Below are 19,077 nucleotides of genomic sequence, written 5' to 3' on the forward strand. Positions count from 1 at the left end.
TTCCATGTCTAACCACATTCCCATTTAGAATGTTAGGGGCCTTGGCTCCCTTGCCAAACAAGCAGCCCTTCACTCCTCTAAGGCTTCTTTTTGCGCTCTTCTAAAACCCATGTCCACCAAGACAAAGCCCACTATATCGCCTCTTTAGCCCCCTCTTGGTGCCTCATCACCAATTACAACCATTACCCCAATTGTTGCATTTGGATTCCTTGGGTCCCCTCCAAATTGCAAATTCCCTCCTCCAACTCCTCTTCCCAATTCATCCATCTCCTCGTCTCTCTCTCTTCCTCCACTTCCCCCTTCCATCTCAAAATTGTCTATGCCCTCAATCACCCTCCCAATAGTCTCCTGCTATGGGACGACCTCTCTTCCCTCTCCTCCTCCGTCAGCTCTCTTCCTTGGGAGCATTGGGGGTGACTTCAATGTGGTTAGATCTGGCCATAAGAAGCTTGGAGTCAATTCCTTAGATGACCCAGCTGTCAATGCTTTTAATAATTGCCTGGAGGATATCTCCATCAATAACCTGCTTGGTCCGGCAATCTCCTCACTTGGCACAACTGCAGATCCAACTAAAAGTGCATAGCCTTCAGCCCCCTAAGAAGCCTCCCTAGGCTGGGGAGGGGTATTTTGCGCATTTTTCAGCCCTAATTAGTTGCTGGGATTTAATTCGAATTTAGATCTAGAGTCCGTTTTGGTTAACAAGTCTTGATTTGAGTTAGTAGTTGAGTCCTAAGTTCTTTTAAACTCTAGCACACGTAAATTAGAATTTTAATCAAACAGAATTTAGCATGTGCTTATTAGAGTTTTAAATTATTTAAACTTTTATTTCAGCTTGTGTCCATTGGGGACCCATAGATAAATGGTTGTGATTATTGTGGTGGGATCCTAATCTATAAAGGAACCCCACTTAGCGTTGAGTTCTTTTTAGTAGGCTATAATTTAAGGCCTACTCTTTCTTTGTAAGTTAAGTCTGATTACTGAATGAAAAGTTATTGAGGACCATGGTTCCTGTTGACGGGGCCATGGTGGATTTCGGTAAGTTCTTCACAACATTCAGCACCCTCCTTCAAGCTTTTTCAAGTTTTTTGCAACTCTCTACAGACTTCAACAATTTCCAGCAGCCACTGACAACCACAGCAGCCTTAACAATTACAACATCCCCACCCCCTGCTCTCAGCTCCCTACCCTATCGCAAGCCCTAGAAGAGCCCTAACCCCTCGCCTTCCCCTTGCTGCCGTGAATTGGCAACCACCTCCCCCAACCCTAGACATCCTGGCCCCCCTCCCTCATCCCTAGAAACATCCTTAACCCCTCCCTGCCCCTCCACTATTCTGTGCAACCCTAGCAGGCCCTCCCCCTTGCTGCCACAACACAGCAGCAGTCCCCAGCCCCTGTGATTCCCCTATATCCCCTTTCCTTATCCCATGCAACCCTCCCCAGCCCCTCTCCAGATCTTGCGGCAACCCCTACCCCCTCCTCTCTCTCTCTCTCTCTCTCAGATTCTCTTTCCCTCCCCTCTCTGAATTGCGGCAGACCTGAAACAGAAAAGAAAAAGCAGAAAAAGAACCCCCCCCCCCCCCCCCCCCCAAAAAAAAATAAAAAAATAAAAGAGGAAAGAAGGATACAAAGAAGATTCCTCAAGATCCATCCCACATTGATCATTCCCTAATTATTCTCTTTTCCAAGATATCTCATATTTAGATCTTCATCTTGGTTACCTTTTTCCCATTATTCTGGTCCATCCCACAAAGATTGATAATACCCTGCTTTTACCTATTTACCCAATTATCCCAACCCATATCCCTTCTATTAAAATTGTAACCAACCATAGGTTCCTCTTAGAAACCCTAGCCCTGGAATTGGTTCACATCACCTTTCCTCCTTCACATCCCTCCCTCCTCCTTTAGCCCTGAGCCTTCCAAATTCTTTGACATGTAGATCTCCAATCTATCCTTTCTACCTACTGTACTGGTTGCTTGGAAGAAGCCGGTTCATTGCCACTCCCTCCCCCTCATTGCCTTTGCTAAGAAGCTTCGTCAGTCCAAGATCGCTCTCAAGGCTTGGAATTCTGCTTCCTTTGGCAACATTTACCTTCCTTATCTCCTCTTGTTGCTCTAATCTCTCTTGTCTTCAATCTCTAGTTGAAGCCTTCGATCCTGCTGAGGAAGAGGAATCCCTTGTTCAAGATGCTGTTTTGAATAAGAAGATTGGTACTCCTTTTTTCTACTACTGAGTAACTAGGAGACATCTTTACCAAGTCACGCTTTAGGCCAGAGTTCAAGGATGGATGTTGCACACTAGGCATGGGAGATTTATATGCTCCAGCTTGAGGGGGGCTGCTGACAATATTATCTTAGCATGGCCAAGATTATTGTGGATAATCTTGGCCCTGTGCAATGTAGGAGTTACCTAGTATAGTGCGAGGTGACTTTCTATTTCGGTTACCTTTTATTACTCTTGTTGCTAGATTGACATGTAATCTCCCTAGGATAGTTTCCTTTATAGTAGATTTCGGAGATTCTATGCATTATGCATTTTTCCTTTTAGTTGTACTTGAGTTCTATATTATAAATAAAGTACATAGGGGAGAGCCTCTACACACAAGATCTCTCTCCCCCCTTTCTCTCCTTCATCTTCTGCTCCCTCTCCCCTCTTTGCTTCTCATTATCATTGTCCCTGCTGGTCAGATCTTCTAATCATCTGAAGTAGTTATATATATAATAATCCCCCAAGGACTTTGCTTGTGAACAAGAGCATGCATGATTATCTGAACCACATATGAATAGGGCCATGCCAAGACTCCCTTTCTGACTTCTGAGCATGTAACTAGCGTGTTTGGGTGAAAAAGAAGTTTGTATCTACGCTCTTTGCTCTTTTAATAACCCATCCTCCCAAAAAAAAAATAACAGAAAACTCCAACCTATAGATCAACCTCAACCATTCTGACTTATTGGTCCTCAGGATTTTTGAATCATCGAAAACTAGCATTTGAAAATATAAACATCCAAAAATACCAAACAACACAATCCCAACGATGAGAACTCACATAAACAATAAGCAAGACCAAAGCAACTTAAGCTATGTTGTTGACTTTTTTCAATTGTAGAATATTAATGACCATTTCTGTGGAAAATCTTAGAATCATATCATAATATTTTATTAGTATCTTTAATCTAAGTAGATCAGATTGTAATATTCTATTATAGGTTTTTTTCTTATTGTATTTTTCTATTCTAGGTAGATTACTCATTTATTGCAATCTTCTATTCTAGGTAGATTTCTCATTTATTCTAATCTTCTATTCTAGTTAGATTTATCATTTATTCTAATCTTCTAGATAGGATATTTTTTCCTATTCTATAGATAGTAGCTGTATAGGATATCTTCCTATTCCGTAGATGGCAGCTGTATAGCTTCTTTCCTATTTCATAGATAGCAGCTGTGTATATTTTGATTATAAAGTTCTGAATAATAAACAAAAGAATCAAACACTTCAATTCCTATTTTGTCATGGCATCAGAGCCAACCAATCTTGGGATTGTTGTCCAGCTTTCAGGCCTTCATTGCCTTTAATCTCTGGTGTTTCCGCCACACATAGATTATTCTTCCTTTGGCCTTTATCGCCATTCTTTATTCAGCTCTGTTCTGTTTTTTTTTCCTTACCTGAAAAACAGATTTTTTTCTTTCTCCGTCTTGTCAGTCGTTCTACTGCATCTTTGGTTACTATTTCACATACTATTTTTAAGCACCTACAAAGAGTATGTCAGGACCAAGAGAGGTTACTTCCGGGATTGTATTTGATCAGACAACCAAAAATCTGCAGAATGGAAAATTGCAGAATATTCAATCTGCCTGCAAGCTTGATGGAAGAAATTATTTAAAATGGTCTCAACTCATTTGGACCATTCTGAAGGGCAAAGGAAAGATGAGCCACCTGATTGGAGATGGACCGAAACCAGGAGATCTAAAATATGAAGCATGGGACGAAGAAGATTCTATGATTATGGCATGGATATGGAATTCTATGATTCCAGAAATTAGTGATACATGCATGCTCTTGGCTACTGCCAAAGACATCTGGGAGGCTATCCAACAGATGTATTTTAAGGCAAGAGATGCGGCCCAAGTCTATGAGGTCAAGGTTAAAATAGTAGCAGCCAAACAAGGAAACAAGACAGTTACAGAATATGCCAACCAGCTGAAAGCTTTGTGGCAAGAGTTGGATCATTACCGAATCATCAAGACGAAGTGCTCTGAGGATGCTGTAGTAGTAAAGCAATATATTGAGCAAGATAGAGTCTATGATTTTTTGGTAGGGTTAAATCCTGAGTTTGACCAAATAAGGGTTCAGATTCTCGGAAAACCAGATGTGTCATGTATCAATGAAGTTGTAGCATTGGTTCGAGGGGAAGAGAGCAGAAGACGACTGATGTTAGAGCCTACAATTGTTGATAGTTCAGCAATGGTATCTCACGGAGGAGAGCATTCAACTCCCACAACAGACAAGGCATTTGCTGCTGAAAGTGAAAAAACTGAGCAATCCAAACAGCAAAACAAAGACAATCTATGGTGTACCTACTGCTAGAAAGCTCGTCTCACACGGGAAAGATGCTGGAAACTTCATGGTAAACCTCTTAGCCGAGAGTGGGGGCACAAAGGAGAGCAATCTGGAAATTATGGTCAGGCTCATGTTACATCTGCACAGCAACCTGAAGCCACTAATAAAGAGGTTGCTAGCCTTAATCGGAGAGGACATAGAACGTGTAAAAACTCTTTTGAGCAACCTTAACAAAAACCAGGTACATGTTCTTTGGCATATTCAGGTGAGTTTCCACTTTCTATTGGATTAAATGTCTCTAGTAATTCTCTTACAAGCCCCTAGATCATAGATTCAGGTGCAACTGACCACATGACACACCCACCAAATCTTTTCATCACATATTCTCCCTATCCAAGTACTAGGAAGATAGCTACTGCTGATGGCTCGTTAACTACTGTGGCTGGAACTGGAAATATTGAGCTCAACTCATCCCTCACCTTGAAAAATGTCCTACATGTTCCTAGACTATCTACAAATCTTGTTTCTATGAAGAAACTCACGCAAAATTTACATTGTACTGTAGTCTTTCACCATAGTCATTGTGTATTTCAGGACAAGGATTCGGGGAGGATGATTGGACATGCTAGAGAAAGGGATGGACTCTACTACCTTGAGGCACCAAGCCAATCACATGCTACTAATGGAAGTCCTTCTCAAACCAATAAGGAAAAAATCTTGCTTTACCATCACAGACTTGGACATCCTTCCTTTAGGGTAATCAGTCTTTTGTTTCCTTCTTTGTTTCAAGGCATACATGTTGATGAGTTTCATTGTGATGTGTCATGTGTGTGAGCTTGCTAAACACAAGCGTGTACCACTTCCTTTAAGCAAGAAAAGAAGTTCCATCCCCTTTTATCTCATTCATAGTGATATTTGGGGTCCTTCTAGAGTTCCTAATGTGTCTGGGGCTAGGTGGTTCGTGTCATTCATTGATGATTGCACTCGTGTCTCATGGATTTTTCAACTCAAAAACAAATCCAACGTTAGTTGTGTTCTTCCCAACTTCCATTTCATGGTTAAAAACCAATTTGAAGTTAGTATAAAAAGATTTAGATCTGATAATGCCAGAGACTTTCAATCAAATTCTAACTCCATTCTTTCAAAGGGAGGGAATTATAAATGAGTCATCGTGCGTTGATACCCCACAACAAAACGGAGTAGCTGAACGGAAAAATGGCCACCTTCTTGATGTAACTAGAGCCTCCCTATTCCAATACAATGTGCCTAAGTCATTTTGGGGGGAAGCAATCCTCACAGCAACTCCTCTCATAAATCAGCTGCCTTCGAGAGTCCAATGGATGTCCTTTCCCAGTTCTACCCAAACCTACAAACGACAAATAACCTTGTTCCTCGAATTTTTGGATGTGTCTCATTTGTTAATATTCATGGACCACATCGGGGTAAATTAGATCCTAGAGCACTCAAATGTTTATTTATAGGATATTCCTCCACTCAAAAGGGCTATAAGTGCTATCACCCTCCTTCAAAAAGGTTCTACATTTCCATTGATGTCACTTTTCATGAACATAAGTTTTATTTTTCCACACCTCATCTTCAGGGGGAGCATTCAATAATGGAAGATAAGAATGGGAATTCCTTAATTGACTTAGAATTCACTCCCAAATACTTCATTATGTCACCTGAGTCAAACTGTGAACAACCAAAACTTGTGTCAGACTCACCCGTGTCAAATTGTGAACAACATGAACATATGTCAAACTTTGAAATGAAAAAGCCTATTTCTGATATTGAGCATGTGAGATTTCGCAAAGGAAAGGTGTTCTCAAGGAAGAAGAATCTTGTTCCAGAATCAGTGCAAGTTCAAGACTCCAATCCAAATTCTGGAAATAAGGTACAAATGACTAATCCTTCACTACAAACCAAATTTGATGTGCCCACATATAGTAATGAACTAGACCTTCCTATTGCCATTAGGAAAAGCACTAGAGAATGCACAACGAAACCCATGTACCCTCTTACCAATTCTTGTCCTTTAAACATTTTTCCCCATCTCATAGAGCCTTTCTGGTAAGTTTTAACACCATTGCCATTCCTAACACCTTATCTGAGTCTTTATCCAATAAGGAGTGGAAGCAAGCTATGAATGTGGAGATGGAAGCATTAGAAAGCAATGGAACCTGGGAACTTGTAAGGTTACCAGAAGGGAAGAAACCTGTGGGGTGCAAATGGGTCTATACATTGAAGTATCGAGCATATGGGTCTTTAGAAAGGTACAAAGCAAGGTTGGTAGCCAAGGGCTACACCCAGACTTACGGGATTGACTACCTTGAAACATTTGCTCCAATTGCAAAAATGAATACTGTTAGAATCTTACTATCCTTGGCGGCAAATTATGGTTGGGACTTGCAACAGTTTGATGTTAAAAATGCATTCTTGCATGGTGAACTAAAGGAAGAAATTTACATGGAGGTTCCACCAGGTTATGAGAAGGATTTAGCTGCTAATATTGTATGCAAGTTAAAAAAGGCCTTATATGGACTCAAACAGTCACGCAGGCATGGTTTGGTAGATTTACTAAAGTCATGATTAGTATGGGTTACAAGCAAAGTCAAGGAGACCATACATTGTTCATCAAGCACTCATCATCAGGGGGAGCCACGGCACTACTTGTGTATGTTGATGACATAATAGTGACAGGAAATGAAGAAAAAGAGAAACAAAATTTGACTCAATGCTTGGCTAAGGAATTTGAGATCAAGGCTTTAGGAAGATTAAAATACTTCCTTGGCATTGAAGTTGCTCACTCTCAACAAGGCATTTTCATCTCTCAACAAAAGTATATCACTGGTCTTCTTAAAGAAACAGGAATGGCCGCGTGTAAACCAGCAAGCACTCCAATAGATCCCAACAGTAAACTTGGGAATCAGAAGATGTTGTTATGGACCGAGAGATGTATCAAAGACTAGTAGGAAGACTAATGTACTTGTCTCACACAAGGCCAGACATAGCATATGTAGTTAGTGTAATCATGCACAGTCCAAAGGAAATTCACTTGCATGTAGCTCACCGTGTGCTACAATATTTAAAAGGGACGCCAGGGAGAGGCCTATTATTTAAAAGGAATAAATGAATGATACTAGAAGCATACATTGATGTTGATTATGCAGGTTCAGCAGTAGATAGAAGGTCAACCACAAGAAATTGCACCTTTCTTGGTGGCGATCTTGTGACATAGAGGAGCAAGAAGCAGAATGTTGTGGCCCGGTCAAGTGCAGAAGCCGAATTTCGTGCAATGGCTCAAGGAATATGTGAATTACTTTGGTTGAAGATTATCTTAGAAGACCTAAAGGTTGAATGGGTTGAACCAATGAGACTCTACTGTGACAACAAATCAGCAATCAGTATAGCACATAACCCTGTTCAACATGACCGAACCAAGCACATTGAGATTGACAAACACTTCATCAAAGAGAAGTTGGATAGCGGATTGATTTGTACGCCGTATGTGTCTACAAATAGTCAACTTGCTGATGTAATTACTAAAGGATTGAGCAGCTCAGCCTTTCAAAAATGCATATCCAAGCTGGGAATGGAGAATGCCTATTCACCAGCTTGAGGGGAAGTGTGGAAAATCTTAGAATCATATCATAATATTTTATTAGTATCTTTAATCTAAGTAGATCAGATTGTAATATTCTATTATAGGTATTTTTCTTATTGTATTTTTCTATTCTAGATAGATTACTCATTTATTGCAATCTTCTATTCTAGGTAGATTTCTCATTTATTCTAATCTTCTAGGTAGGATATTTTTTCCTATTCTGTAGATAGTAGCTGTATAGGATATCTTCCTATTCTGTAGATGGCAGCTGTATAGCTTCTTTCCTATTTCATAGATAGCAGCTGTGTATATATTGATTGTAAAGTTCTGACTAATAAACAGAAGAATCAAACACTTCAATTCCTATTTCATCAATTTCTTCCCTTCCCTCCAACCCCCCCCCACCAGTGGCCAACGACCAGCCCCAAAAAAAAGGGGGGAAAAATCAAATCCAATAAGCAGCTAGACAAGTATCATTCATAAAGATACCCAAGGAATTCTAAATGGGGGTTGGGTGGGATTTGGGTTCTTGATGTACCTGCAGACTTTGAAAAGTTCGTGGTAGGATTGCTGGAGCTATCACAGCTTGCAGCTCCTCACTGATGTTAATATTTTGAATCGCTACCTGCCAAACAGAAAATGCAGTTGTGCATACCAAGTCCCCAGAAATACCACTACCACTATCACCATATTATTATGCCAACTATTGGAGTTTGCTACATGGATCCAGAGGAGGCTGATTCAGATGGGTGGTATTTTTTTATTTTTTTATTATTATTATTTTTTTTGGGGGGGGGGGGGGTGTGTGGAAGAGAGGAGTGAAAGAAAGTGTTAGGAACCCAATTACAGCAATGAGGTCTTCTTCTGTGGTTCACACAGAATGGTTTTAGATCAGTCAATAACAGTACATAACAGCAAATACATATTAAACCAAGTAAACAACAACCTGGATATGAGAGGCCAGCACTCTCTTGCAAGTCTAGTTGCCCAAACCCAATATAACTCTTCGATAACCCTCCCATCCTCTCTTCTGGCAACAAAACAATCACCAATAACTAACTCCCAACTGATTCCATAACTGACTGAACATTAACTCCTAATGCCCCTGATTCGGTTCTTCTTGGTGTAGTCTTGAGTAACCAGGGACCTAACAATACCTCCTCGGCTCCTCCTTTGAGTCTCACCTTGTCCTCCAAGGTGGAATGCTGGAAAAAGGATGTTGTAAAAATCTTCCCAAGTATTTTCAAATGATGGCAGTGACTTCTGTTTGAGCAACCCTCCTGGCTGGAGAGTATCGAAAATTCAGCAGCTCCTCAGGTTTCAAGTGAAGTTTCAAATCGTCAGCTAGGTAAACATGTAGGGGCTGTGGAAGAACTTGGCTCCCAACAACCTTCTTCAGCTGCAAAACATGGAACACTAGAAGGACACGCGAGTTGGAAGGTAGTTGGAGCCCATAAGCAACCTGTCCAACATGCTCCAGCACCAGAAATGGGTCATAGTACCTGGGGCTGAGCTTCTCATTGTGTCGCTTAGCCAGCTTTGGAAATCAACAGGGTTGAAGCCGTAAGAATACTTCATCTTCTACTGAAAATTGAATATCTTGGCAGCGGGTATCAGTCATTGCGAGCATTCAATTCTATGCCACAAGTAAGTTTGCTTTCAGCTCATCTACCACGCAATCGCGCTTCTTGAGGTACTCATCAAATTCTTCAACCTTCGAACTGCTGGTAATCCCACTAAAGTTGGTGTGGTGGTTCCCGTCTATACACCGCTTGAGAGGGTGTCATCTTTGCTGCTCCTCGGAAAGTGGTACTGTACCACAACTCAGCCCAAGCAAGCCAATTTATGCCAATCCTTCAGCTGCCGATTGCAGAAACGCCAGAGGTACATTTCAAGGCTTCTGTTAACATTTTTTGTCTGCCCATCAGTTTGGGGCATAGTTATTAAGGCGTCACCTAGGCGTGAAGGTGCCCCTAGAAGAGGTGAGGCGAGCCTCCCCTTATGGAATCTCCGTAAGGCAGTTGGCATAGAGCATTAGATTCTGATTTGAAAATTCCTATTGGTTGGAACTATTATTAAATTTACACCGATGCAACATGGGATCAACATATTACATTAGAAGAAAAAAACTATAGAGATTAACCTAAGGCTATTCGCAAATCGCAACACCAGACCAGAGCATGTTTCGAACTTTTCTCTCAAGCAGTGACCATCAGCGACTTGCAGCAACCGTATTAAACTCTCTTCTTCTCACTGAACTCTCTCTCTCTGGCGAAGAACGAAGTTATGTCATTCGACTCACTCTGGCAACTATTGTCTTCTTCTTCTTCTTCTTTAAGAAAAGCAAAAACTGACTCTCTTTGTTACAAAGGCAACAAAATGGAAACCTTGCAGCGGAATGGCAACTCTCCGGCGATTGATTCTTTTCTCCTATGATTCTTTCTTGATTCTCTTCTCCGGCGAAGTTTTGTCTCTCTCTGGTGAATTTTTTTGTTTTTTTTTTTTTTTTTTAACTCCATTGCTGTGTTACAAAATGAACACCTTCATCACTCGCAGTGGCAACTTGCAGGTTGCATCGGCAACTCTGCGGCGATTCTTTCTCGACTATATTTTCCGGCGGCGAAGATCTCTCTCTCTCTCTCTCTCTTCTTTTCAAAACTCTGTTACGGTTTTACAAAACCGAACACTTTCGTCCCTTGCAGCGGCAACTCTCAGGTGATACTTTCTACTCTCTTCTCCAGCGACACTTTTTTCTCTTTGTAAACTCTCCAGCAGTTTTTTTCCCCTCTTCTAATGGAGCCTCGAATATTTTCTGTTTCTCTTCTACTGCATTCATTCCCTCAACTACATTCCTTTCCTGATAACGATTAGCCTAACTTTGGTTTTATAAATGCTGGCTGCAGCCCAGCTAGCCATGGATGTGAAATATATTGAAGCTGGTCTTTGCTTTTACTCTGCCGCACTGCAAATCCATCCCCATGCCACTGGTCCACTATGCAATAAGAGCTCAAAATCTGTGTTACCAGGGATCAAAGTAAGTTCAGATGTACGCTGCTCTTTAATTACTATATGTACAGTGACTTTGACTTGATTTGTTTGTGGTATGTTGGATGACTAGTAGCCTAATGTTAGTTCTTTTATTATGTAAGATATGCTATATTTATGATGAACTAGAGTGTTTTTTATGTGCATGAAAATTTCACTTAAAATGCCTTGACCGTCTCAAAAGCGCCTCGGAGGGCGTCTTGTCGCCTCACCGCCTAAACTGCCTTGTATCGCCTCATCGCTGTGACAACTATGGTTTGGGGATGATAAGTGCTGCTGTACTTCAGTGTTATCCAGGTAATTTGAATAGTTCAGACCAAAAGTTGCTGAGAAAGATGTTGTCTCTGAGACAATGGAGAGCGGGATGCCATGTAAGCAGTCTGTCTCTTTGCTGAAGACTAGCACAAACTCTTTGGCCATGAATGGGTGAGTAAGCACCATGAAATGAGCATAGTTGGTGAGATGGTCGACTAGACCAAACACTGTGCCCCGCCCCCCATGTTTTGGGAGCCCTCCAATGAAGTCCAGGCTGATATCCTCCCAAATTCACTCCGGAATCAGCAGTGGCTGAGTAGTCGAGCAGAACTCACTGCTTGATGCTTACTTTGCTGACAAGTGTCACAACCAGCTACACAGTTCATTAGTTCTTGACAGCAGCTTTCATGCCAACCCAATACACAACTGCAGCAAGTTGCTTTTGTGTTTGTAGAAAGGCTGAATGGCCTATAAATGGGGTACAATGGAATTCAGCAAGCAGAGTTGGCATGAGTGTGGATGTCTCAGTTAGGACTAGTCTATTCTTGTAGTACAAAGTCTATTACATAGGGCTGCAACAGGGCCGGGCTAGGCCAGGCTTTTGCAATCCCAAGCCCAGCCCTATATATTCTAATCTAAGCCCCTTCCTGCCTTGACCCTAATTCAGAGCCAAGGATTATTGTTCCTGACCCTAAGCCCTACAAGGCCAAGCCAAGCCCATTCCCACCCTAATTGTCCCAGATTGAGCCACGTCGGGATGGGTTGGCCCTGGCCCTTGCCCTAATTGGCCCTGATTGGCCTAATAATCTTGTCCATGTTCCTAATTCATTGAGATCAAGCATCAGACGTCGATTCACTTCAAATAAAAGGCTCCCTTTCTAAGGTGTTGGAAAAGGCATAATAAATAACTTTAAAAGGTAAGCAGCAAAACCCAACATGATGAAAACTAATGATTTGAGAGCTCTACCACACAATTCAAAATAATAAAAAACTAGTGTTTATGTTTGCATGAAACACCTATTAGATAGAGATGACAAACCTGAAGAATTAGGAGGAAGAAATCCAACCCTTGAATCTCCTTATAAACAAGTCAAAAGACAAAAAATAATAAATAAATAAACTCAAGGGATCTGATAGAGAACAAGTAGAGAGAATCAGAGAAGAATTGGAATTAAATTTGGAAAGATTTGAAAATCCAAGTTGATAGTAGAGGTGGTCACACAGAAGCTCTTTTTGTAAATTTAGAAACATCAAAAGGGAAATAATAAAATGAAAAGTTTATCTTCATTGTAAATTTAGAAACATTAGAAGGGATATAATAAAATGAAAAGTTTATCTTCAAAGTTAAGCCATAGGTAAGTATGTTTTCATTCACAATTGTTCAATAAATTAATATCCCTATTCAAAACTTTAACCAAAAAAAAAAAGGTATATTTTTTGTAGTTAAAAAAATGGTATTCTAGTTACAAACATAGTTATCTATCCTTGACAATTTTATTTTGAGACACCACATTGGAAGCAAATGAAAGATGTCAATATTTTTGGGAACTAAAAATGAATTAGGTTGAACTTCAAGGGGTCCAAATAAAAATTACCCTAAAAAATAATATAAAAAATGAACTCATAAAAATGACTTAAGGTCAAAATTAAGGCTAGGTTAATATGAAGATCAAGGTAAAAATCAAGGACGGGATCAGGGTCAAGATTAAAGACAAAATTAGTGTCAAGAATAGGGCCAAAATTAAGGTTAAGATTACGGCCAAAATCAAGGTCAGGATCAAGGCCAGGATCAAGGCAAAAATCAGGGCAAAAAATCAAGGACAGGTTGAGACACGTCTGGCAAGCCAAAGAGTAATCCCAAGCCCTATTCTAGCTCAAGGCAAGCTTAGGGCGGGTCAAGGCCCGCCAGGGCCAAACTTGCACCCTACTGTTACAGAGCTGGTAACTCAAGTACACTACTGAACCCTATATCAGCCCTTGTATGATAGGTTTGTAACGATCGTTCTTGCTCACTTCAGAATCTATCCATTCTCCATCTTGCCATAAGGCTGCAAAGATTGGAGAGAGTTGAATCACTCACTTTTTCTGCCTTGACAAAGCATTCTACCGCACAGTTCTTTCCCCCTGGTTATAGAACTTCAAGATCATAACCAAGCAACTTAAGAACCCACTTTTGCTGTTCCTCTACTAAGACCTGCTGTTCCAAGAAATTTGAGACTTTTCTGCTCGGTTCTTACTTCGAAGTGTTGCCCCATTAGATAATGTGTCCATTTTTGTAGAGCTACAACAATGGCCATCAACTCCTTTTCGTAGACAGACTTGGTTTGTGCCCTAGTGGACAAAACTTGCCTTCAATCTGCGATTGGATGGCCGTCTTGAATGAGAACAGGCATTCTGGTCATGGCCTTCTTTAGTGCTTCAAAGTTCAAAACCGTTGGCAGATTCTTCGCTCCAATGGAATGGGTCTTTTCTCAATAACTGAGTTAAAGGTTCTGCTATCTTCCCATATCCATTCACAAATTTCTGATAATACACATAAAGGCCTAGGAATTCACTCAATGCTCTTGGGTTTCGAGGTTCAGGCCAGTCCACCATACTCTGGATTCCAACTATGTCTAGGTGGAATTCCTCAACTAGGGGTTGCAGAGTGCAGTAGCCTCTGCTGTCGGAGGTTTGCTTGTTACATCACAAGTGGATAACCAAAATCCTTCCTCGCCTGTCCGGAGTGTTTTCCAAAGGCTTTTCACTGAGGTCTCCATCCGCAGCAATGCTGATCCCCGTTAAGCTTTACTATCTGGCCCTACCACTCAAAATTCATGGTGTGATGTCACCAGTTGCTTCGAACCTACCCCAAGGTGGAAAGCCATTGATACCCAAAATAACATCAACCCTACCCAGCCTGAATGGCAGTAGATTTAGGGTACAAAGGATGCCTTTGGAGCTTCACATTGTATTAGTGTCCCCCTCTCTCACCATCCCAAAATACTGAGTTGACTCGAGATCTTGGTAGAATACTTTCTCTTCACCTTGAGGCTCCAACTCGAGCAAGATTGTGAGTAACTTGGCGCAGAAACATGCTACCCAACCTATTAGGCCTTCTGAACACAATGGTGCCCTCAGATACATGAAAGAAACAGTATAAAGGTAGTTCCACTTCAAAGCCCAAGTTGGAAACTGCTACACTAAGTGAAACCCTAAAATGGATTACATCACTAGACTTGGGAGCATTTGCCTTCCTGTAGATTAGCTTGGAAATGAGTAGAACCTACTAAAATGTGTTGAAATGCTAGTGATCCCCTCCCGCAGCTGCTTCAACCGAGAATTAGGCTAAATAAAACTGACGGAACCCCTCTATCTCATGAGATCGAGTCAAGATATCCCAACTCGATTGCAAAAGGGGCTTTTGTACCTAGGTTTGTTTCAAGTTAGGTCAAGATCTTAGTTCGACCAGATCTTAGGTCAAGGTCTCAAGACCAAGATATCCTACTCTTCTTTTTTTTGCCTTTTAACTCATCTCAATATTCCAGAAAAGCGAGATATCTCGCAAGATCTCATCGTTGATCTAGCAAGTTCCTATATTATGGCCTTGAAAAATAACCACTTGAAACTAATGATAACTTGAGTGAGGGTGGGCAACTACCGGGGCACACCACCACCAACCTTGTCCCTTGAGTGATGAGAGGACCAATAAGACTGTTAGGACACCAAAATTGAGGGGCGCACATTATAGGAGTAGAGTACAAGGGACTTGTAGGTGTTCGATTCCAAATAGGGGAATTAGATTGTTCGGTCCAAACATGGAAATTAATATATTAAGATCGTGCTAGGATTGGGCTGGGGCTTATTAAGGGAAGAGAGGGACTATGTAGGGGAGGAGAATTTTTGTGTAAGGGGAAACCATAGCTTATAGGTGAGGGGAAACCTTTGGTTGAGGAAGTTTCTATAATGGCAGCACCCATGGACTAAGGTTAAGAGTAGTTGGACTCTGGTTTTGTATTATTAATATCAATCAGAGTGCATTTCCACTAATCAGTTATTATTCAATATATTCTCTATGGTTGCTTGATTCATTACTGAAGTTGCTTGATTCATTACTGAAGCAGTTAAAGTCTGTGTGTGTGGGTGGAATGGTGTATTCTTGAGCTGCAGAAGAATTTGGTACTAGAAGGAAGACCTCATAGCAAGGACCATTACCTGGGTTCCTATCAACTAGAATTAGAGCACGACTATGATTCGAGGGAAGGGATATAGAGTCTGGATTATCCACATTTTCTGGTAAAGAGAGGGTGCAAGGATGGATCACAGAGGTTATACTACACTGTTGGGAACATCAGATTGATTATGAGGGCAGATTCGGAGTGTCTCTCCAATTTTGGGATGGGATGCTTTGTAATAGGTCCTACTGGATAAGTTGGTGGGAGCTTACCTTGACAAGTTTCAAAGAAGCCTTGCAAACAATGGTTGTCAAAGGCAAAAAGGTGAGGCGAGGCGATAGAGGACAATGAAAAGCAAAGCGACATCAAGCAAGGCGACAAGGCGTTGCCTAGGCAACAAGGCAACACCAAGATGCCATGACCCAAAAAATGGCCAGGACACCTAGGCGATTCTTTGTTGACACCTTGACAACTATGTTGCAAACTGATTTCAATAATGGGAAGGAGACACATTCGAGCATGGGTTTGGACATCCACCATATTGACACAGAGGTTAGCGCTAATGTGTGCGAATCACAAGAAAAGCTATGACATCGACAAGAAGAAAGCCAGGACTAGTCAATGGAAGGGGTCAAGTGGCTACGAGCATTGCATCTCGCAGAACAAAAAAGAGCAAGAGGCTCAGGTGCTCGCAGCAACCCTAGAGTGGTTCTTAGATTATGTTCAGAACATGGAGCCTAGAAACGTTGTAATATAGGCCTAATCAGGCCCTCTTCATCTTAGATCTAAAGCCTAGGCAGACCAAAACTATAGTCTGGCCATAAAATACCCTAAGAAACCACCATGCGCTCAAACAAGTTTACAATGAAGATAATTTGGGCAAACAATCACAGTAGAATACAGTTTGTAGGAATTGGAATTTGGAACCTGGGAAATCTAATTCCATCGGTTGAAAAGAGAAAATTCTGCAGGCTAATATTTCAAGTGCTTGATTCAATCAATCATGCTTAAACCATGTCAAAACTAATGAATTATCCATATTTGGCCAGTACAGGTTTAAACCAGGAACCATACTATATGGAAATGAGGTTTCATCTCTAATACTTGCAAAACTAAGATTATCCTAATAAAAAATGCAGTTTTCAACAAGGACGTCGACCCATCGCCATAAGTATGTTTATTGAAACAATCTGCAAACCATGGTTGTCAAATCGTCGTCAAGGCGACCTGGTGTCACCTTGTCGCCTTGCTTGGTGTCGCCTTGGTTTTCGCTGCCCTTTATCGCTTTGCCTTGCCTTGTTGCCTTGACAACCATGCTGCAAACATGGTTAATTTTTCTCTTACAGAAATCTAAAGAAGTGGAAAACATTTAAATTGACCCAGACATTTTATCTCTCAGCCAACAAACAAATGCCAAATGTACATTAGCATATGCAATTTTGCTGGTATATAATAAAAGAACAACAGCACAATAAAAAAATCATCCAACCTCTTCAAACTGAAGGTAAATGTTGCGCTTAGATACAACTGAAAATTTTGCAGAAACAAGCAATGTTGCGCCTTCCTGCTCCTACAAAGGCCAAAAAGGGTGAAGTGTTTAGGAAACATCGACTAGAATGAGCAATAAATAGAACAGAAAAAAGATCAGCAGACAGGAGAGAAATATGGACAATGACAACAGAGAAGATTGTGGAAACAATGAAATACTCTTCAAGAAAGACAGTTACATTGTATTCCAAGGCGGACAAGGTTCTCGAAACCTTCTACAAAGAAACTCATAGACTTCCATAAGCAACCATGAGTCAATGACAATCAAAAGACAGGACATAAGTACACTTCAAATTAATACAGACCAAATAATCTACTTACACTCTTGCAAGGACCCCCTCATCCTTGAGATATTAGTATCGTTGATGGGAACACAATTTTAGAGTTAGGATTTTTTGGATGAGTTCCCTAAAATTAAGGAATTGCCCAGAATCTTCCAACTAATTCTAAAATTCTATGGGTTGATCTGAAGTACAAGGAATATTTGTGGAAAGGGATATGGGATGTTAGGGAAAAATTTAGGATTTTACTAAAGTCCCATGGGATGATCTTGTGAGACTGAAAATTACCCTAGTGTTGATGACAAAGAAGAATGAGATAATTGGATCAATATGGTAGGGTTGGAGTTACCTCAAATTGATATGGGATGGAAAGGATATTATCAAAATTAACTTGGGATGGTTAAGAAAGACTGTGGGGATGATTCCTGGGGTGAAACAAAAGATGGAAGGTTTCTAGGAAACCTGCAGTTGGGTATGGGATGGTTATGGAATAAACTAGGGTTTTAACAAATGTTGAATGGACCAGTGATTCAAGACAATTTAGGGTTATAAGCAATCCCTAATGGGTGGAAACTTTGGAGGGAAAACAATTCAACTCGTGGGAGGAGGACAAGTGAGTAACCACCAGGGATGGTGGAATAGGAAAACCTGCAATGGGAAATGGTTTCTTAGAAATTTTCAAGGAATCTTGAATCTCGATCTGCCTTCTCTCTTTCTTTCTTTCTTTTCTTAGTGGTTGTTGGTCAGAACTAAAACAAGATCCAAAAAAATAACAGGAAAAAAATGAAACACAAAAAGGAGGGAGGGAGGGGCTGCCACAAGAAAGAGATGAAGGGGGAGGGCTTTCTTGCTGCCACAAGAGGAAAGGGAGGACTCAAAAGGGGATGCAATGGTAAGGAGAGGGGTTGGCATGGGCTGCAATGGCTAAGGATGAAGAAGAAGGAGCTGGGGTTGAATGCACTTACTTGTAGGCTGCTGGAAGTAGATGAATGCTGCTGGCTCTTGAATCGAGATGCTGGAGGGCCACAACCCAATTTCCCCCATGGCCTTGGAGGGCCACGACCCAATTTCCCACAAGAGATATCAATTCTTTATTCAATGCAGACTAATCTTTACAACAATAGGATCGATAAGTTAGTTTATTTATAGCCTTACATCAAGAAAAGGGAGAATCTAACTCTAATTGGAACCAAGACTTAGAAACTAACTTAACTAGGGTTTCCATTATAAATTAAGATAGCCTAAACAATTAATAATAACAACATAAATTAAAAGAACTCTTCTTTAAACAAAAGATCTAATTATCTATAAGAGTCCTACTTTAAAGAAAGACTCCTTAGGACTCAAGAAATCAACTACAAACTCACACTAAGGCAATTAAACAAAACTGGACTCTAAAAATTAAAACTAAAATTCCAAAATTAAATTCCAGCAGCTAATTAGGGCTGAAAATTGACCAAAATGCCCCTTTTAGGGGTTCGGCCAGCCCTAGGTGCACCAGCTTCATGTGGCCTTGGGGTCAACACTAGGGTTTCAGCCAGGGGATGACCCATGTTCACATCAATCATTTACATGGTGTACTCTGATGCTTGGGGACTGTTGAAAGAGCTTGATAGATTTAGTTAGTACTTT

General features: G+C 40.8%; 1 protein-coding gene across 9 annotated transcripts in view; it reads right to left on the reverse strand.

Annotated features, from left to right (window-relative positions):
- The window catches only part of LOC149030285 (Plastid-lipid associated protein PAP / fibrillin family protein), a 50,963-nt gene that overhangs the window by 8,289 nt on the left and 23,597 nt on the right, over nt 1-19,077 (reverse strand). For 3 of the 9 annotated variants that reach the window (XM_089142555.1, XM_089142556.1, XM_089142558.1), the window contains exons 5-7: nt 17,106-17,186; nt 12,502-12,540; nt 8,701-8,787 (exon numbers count right to left, since the gene is read on the reverse strand). In XM_089142555.1, the coding sequence (XP_088998681.1) occupies nt 8,701-8,787; nt 12,502-12,540; nt 17,106-17,186 (207 nt within the window). The remainder of the gene's footprint in view (nt 1-8,700; nt 8,788-12,501; nt 12,541-17,105; nt 17,187-19,077) is intronic. The other 6 variants (XM_089142559.1, XM_089142560.1, XM_089142563.1 and 3 more) reach the window with 4 other exon arrangements.

Source organism: Hakea prostrata, chromosome 1, assembly GCF_041222555.1.
Source record: "Hakea prostrata isolate BN-2017 chromosome 1, UWA_Hpros_2, whole genome shotgun sequence".
Lineage (NCBI taxonomy): Eukaryota > Viridiplantae > Streptophyta > Magnoliopsida > Proteales > Proteaceae > Hakea > Hakea prostrata.